This window comes from Ambystoma mexicanum, chromosome 5q (genome assembly GCF_040938575.1).
Source record: "Ambystoma mexicanum isolate Mex_15411 chromosome 5q, UKY_AmexF1_1, whole genome shotgun sequence".
In the NCBI taxonomy this organism is placed as follows: Eukaryota; Metazoa; Chordata; class Amphibia; order Caudata; family Ambystomatidae; genus Ambystoma; species Ambystoma mexicanum.
Window position 1 is genome coordinate 1,370,882,130 of NC_090933.1, and position 4,723 is coordinate 1,370,886,852.

Here is a 4,723-nt window from a genome sequence, read left to right on the forward strand (position 1 = left end):
GTAGATGTATGAGGATTTTGAAATGACATGTACGTACCATAGTATTGGTTTTGCTGAAGTATCTCCCTTTGACTTTGTAATAGCTTCCAAGCATCGTGTCTTGATTCCAGTTGATATCAGTCATCAGGAAGTACTGTAGGGACCGAAAAGCCTTTTATTATAAGTACGTATGGGCTTTATAAAGCACAATTTTAGCTGGGAAGAAAGGGAGCACTATCTATGTAGGCAATATACCCGGGAGAAACAGTTGGGTTGTAGGGATGGCAGAGTTGATGGCTGGAAGGTTTAGAATTAAACTTAACCTCTGGCATTTCTCTGGGCAACCCTCCAGACCATTGTTATTCGCCTGCCAAGGTTAGCAAGTACAGCATAGGGGCACACCAGAGGGGGGAAAGAAAAAGTAGGGTTCAGTGAAGCAACCAGCAGTTGGTAAGCTGTTCAAAGAAGAGCAAGGTGTTTAGGTCCTTCCTAATGTGCTGAGTGGTGGGGGTCAAGGGTTCATGTTTAACCTTCCAGAGATGGGGTGCATAGCAAAAGGACGGACGGAAATCCAAGTGGATGCAAAGGCAATTGGGTTGTCGCCTTCTCCGCCAGGTGACCACAAACCCCGATTTTGTTTTTGCTCAAACTACATTCTCAAGGTGTTGATCTGCTTTCTGTTACTCAATTTCACCTGATTGCTGTCTCTAGCTCTTTTCCCTTCTGCCTCACTACTGGGGACAAATGTTCACAATGCTGGTCCTACGCAGTGGTCCTCTGCTCAGTGGCCTCTATACATTTCTGTAGTATTTCATAAAACCGGTTTCCTAAAGTTGAAACATGCCCTTTTTTGCTTTTTTCATATCCTTTTTAAAACAAGAAATAAATATTTGTTGCTTATGTATGGCACACTAATCCTCGTTTTCCTTTTCCTTCAAACAGGGCATGGAATCCAGTGAAATGTTTTAAAAAGATTTTGTATAAAAATTAATTCCTCAGATATTTCGGTCTCGGAAGAGATTTTGTGACCGTCACGTCCAACATAGAGCCTCTTCCCATGAGACAAGTATATTTCAGATTCTGAAGATAATTCACTAAAAAAAGACAGCAATTAACGATTTTGGAAGAAAGATACAGTTCCTATGTGCAGTCAATACCAATCAATAAGGTGGCCATCTGTGGCCGACACACATACAACACTGTATCACTAAAGTGGGGTGTTTGAGACATGTGATTATGTGCTTATGCAGCATGCTATTGCGGTAAACAGCTGAATATGGCAATATCCACACACGCGGTACTAACCCCAAGAGAGTCTACATAAATGTACTGAATGGGACACAGCCTCCTCCGTGAAGGTTAACACAAGACGTTCAAGAATACACTGAGAGGCTTACGAGAGACATTTTGCAATTGAACTGCAACACATTCAATACAAATGGATATCTAAGGATGTTTCCTATGTGCCACAAAGTAATACGAATATACGTGTGTTCTGGCTGTGACAAGTCATTCTGGACATAGGGCAATCTAATGCTAAACCACTGAATCTATATTGCAGAGAGGATTTGACAAAGCGCTCCTTACAAAGAAATCACTTTTTCAAAGTAACATCTTCCCAATTGAGGCACTTTTTTTTAGTAATCTGAATGTGAAATTACTTTTAATGAAGCAGGTCATATATGGCAACATAAGAGATTTCACACCAAAGAGAAATAACATCAAAGTTCTGAACGTAACAAGTCATCATTTTCTGCACCGTGGGAATCCTACTGGGGACAACACTTATGCTTGCAAAATGCTATCTTAGTGATGCATCAGAGAACTCACACTGGTGTGAAACCATATGCGTGTTCCCAATGTGATGAGGCCTTCAAGGTGAAGAGTCAATTAGTGATACATCAAATAATTCACACTGGGGGAGAAACCATATGCTTGTCCTCAACGTGATATGGCTTTCAAGCAAAAGGGGGCACTAGCCATACTTCAGAAAACTCACACTAGTGAGAACCCATATGCATGTTCTGAATGTTATAAGGCTTTCAACAGTAAAAGTGAGCTAGTCATACATCAAAGAGTTCACACTGGGGAGAAACCATATTCTTGTTCTGAATGTGACAAGGCTTTCAACAGTAAAAGGGAGCTAGTCATACATCAAAGAGTTCACACTGGGGAGAAACCATATTCTTGTTCTGAATGTGATAACGCGTTCAAGAATAAAAGTAATCTAATTGTACATCAAAGAAGTCACACTGGGGAGAAACCATATGCATGTTCTCAATGTGATAAGGTTTTCATGCGAAAAGATAACCTTGTCATACATCAAAGACATCACACTGGGGAGAAACCATATCCATGTTCTGAATGTGATAAGGCTTTCAAGAGTAAAAGTGAGCTAGTCGTACATCAAAGAATTCACACTGGGGAGAAACCATATGCATGTTCTCAATGTGATAAGGCCTTCAAGATTAAAAGTGAGCTAGTCCTACATCAAAGAATTCACACTGGGGAGAAACCATACACATGTTCTGAATGTGATAAGGCGTTCAACAGAAAAAGTGAGCTAGTCATACATCAAAGAATTCACACTGGGGAGAACCCATATGCATGTGCTCAATGTGATAAGGCTTTCAAGAGTAAACATGAACTAGTCATGCATCAAAGAATTCACACTGGGGATAAACCCTATGCATGTTCTGAATGTGATAAGGCTTTCAAGAATAAACGTCAGCTAGTCATACATCAACGAATTCACACTGGGGAGAAACCATATGCATGTTCAGAATGTTATAAGGCTTTTAAGAGTAAACTTCATCTAGTCATGCATCAAAGAATTCACACTGGGGAGAGACCATATGCATGTTCTCACTGTGATAAAGCTTTCAAGAGTAAAAAAGAGCTAGTCATACATCAAAGAATTCACACTGGAGAGAAACCATATGCATGTTCTGAATGTGATAAGTTTTTCATGCGAAAAGATAAACTAGTAATACATCAAAGACATCACACTGGGGAGAAACCATATGCATGTTCTGAATGTGATAAGGCTTTCAAGAGTAAAAGTCATCTAGTCATACATCAAATAAGTCACACTGGGGAGAAACCATATGCATGTTCGGAATGTGATAATGCTTTCAACAGTAAAAGTCAGCTCGTCATACATCTGAGAAATCACACTGGGGAGAAACCATATTCATGTTCTGAATGTGATAAGTCTTTCAAGCAAAAAGGTGCTCTAGTCATACATCTGAGAAGTCACACTGGGGAGAAACCATATGCATGTTCTCAATGTGATAAGGCTTTCAATGTTAAATGTAATCTAGCCATACATCAACAAATTCACACTGGGGAGAAACCATATTCATGTTCTGAATGTGATAAGGCTTTCAAGAATAAAAGGCATCTAGTCATACATCAAAGAAGTCACACTGGCGAGAAACCATATGCATGTTCTGAATGTGATAAGGTTTTCATGCGAAAAGATAAACTAGTCATACATCAAAGACATCACACTGGGGAGAAACCATATGCATGTTCTCAATGTGATAAGGCTTTCAAGAGTAAACGTGAGCTAGTCATGCATCAAAGAATTCACACTACGGAGGAACCATAAGCATATTCTGAATGTGATAAGGCTTTCAAGATCTTTTGCACTCGTGTTACTTCTTTACATCATACATCAAAGACCTTCGACTGGGCACATCTGCGATGCCGGACTACTCTGTTAGATTGTATCACAGTAACATTCAGAAACCGTTTATCTGCTGCTCGTCTTTTTTGCTTGCGTCTTTTTATAAAAATAACTGTAAACGTCAGCTAGTCATATATCTAACAAATAACACTGGGGGGAAACCATATGCATGTTCTCAGTGTGATAAGGCTTTCAATGTTAAAGGATAGTTCCGGGACTTTTTTTTTATTGTTCCTATGGTTCGGCCATGTGTTTTTAAGCATAAATCGGTAGATCGTAGAAAACTTTCCTATGGACCTTACCCGACTTTTCGTCCATTAACGCACTCGAAAACATCCGCCATTTTATGATAATCCTCTCACTTGCCGCATCGCCCTGGCTCACCTGCTTTTGCGGCACTAAATCAAATCCCCCGCCCCTGAAACAGACTTGATCAAAACATTCATATTCCCCGCCTCTATCCGTGACGTGACTGAGCTGCGTAGGCAAACGCGCCCAGGCGTCTTCTACGCGACTCCACACAGAACCAGGAAATCAACACAGATGAGCTCAAACAACACAGCGCGCCACAATTGGGAATATGAAACTGTGCTTTTAAATTAAACCGCAAGATTGTAAATTTGGTAAAGTACATTTATTTGACATCAAATGTTTTGAGAATATTCAGCGATTAGCATTTTTATTTGCTCACGTTCCAAAAAGTTCGTTTCGAGGCACACGATGTTCCTTTGCTGTACACAGGGTCTTAGATCATCTCACAATACAGCGCCACAATTCGGAATATGAAACAGTGGTTTAAAAGCAAACGGCAAGATTGTACATTTGGCAAAGTACATTTATTTGACATCAAATGTTTTGAGAATATTCAGCGATTAGCATTTTTATTTGCTCACGTTCCAAAAAGTTCGTTTCGAGGCACACGATGTTCCTTTGCTGTACACAGGGTCTTAGATCATCTCACAATACAGCGCCACAATTCGGAATATGAAACAGTGGTTTAAAAGCAAACGGCAAGATTGTACATTTGGCAAAGTACATTTATTTGACATCAAA

The 4,723-nt window shown here is 39.9% G+C and overlaps 1 protein-coding gene across 1 annotated transcript; it reads left to right on the plus strand.

The window, feature by feature from the left end:
- The first annotated feature begins 927 nt into the window (after positions 1-927).
- LOC138498162 (zinc finger protein 268-like) lies at positions 928-3,885 on the plus strand. The gene has a single exon (XM_069622040.1). It carries the CDS (start codon positions 1,931-1,933, stop codon positions 3,590-3,592), a length of 1,662 nt encoding a protein of 553 aa, XP_069478141.1. The 5' UTR covers positions 928-1,930; the 3' UTR covers positions 3,593-3,885.
- The last annotated feature ends 838 nt before the right edge of the window (positions 3,886-4,723 follow it).

What these genes read in the sequence shown, in the direction of transcription:
- LOC138498162 (XM_069622040.1), top strand. Translation starts at nt 1,931, where the DNA reads ATGGCTTTCAAGCAAAAGGGGGCACTAGCCATACTTCAGAAAACTCAC.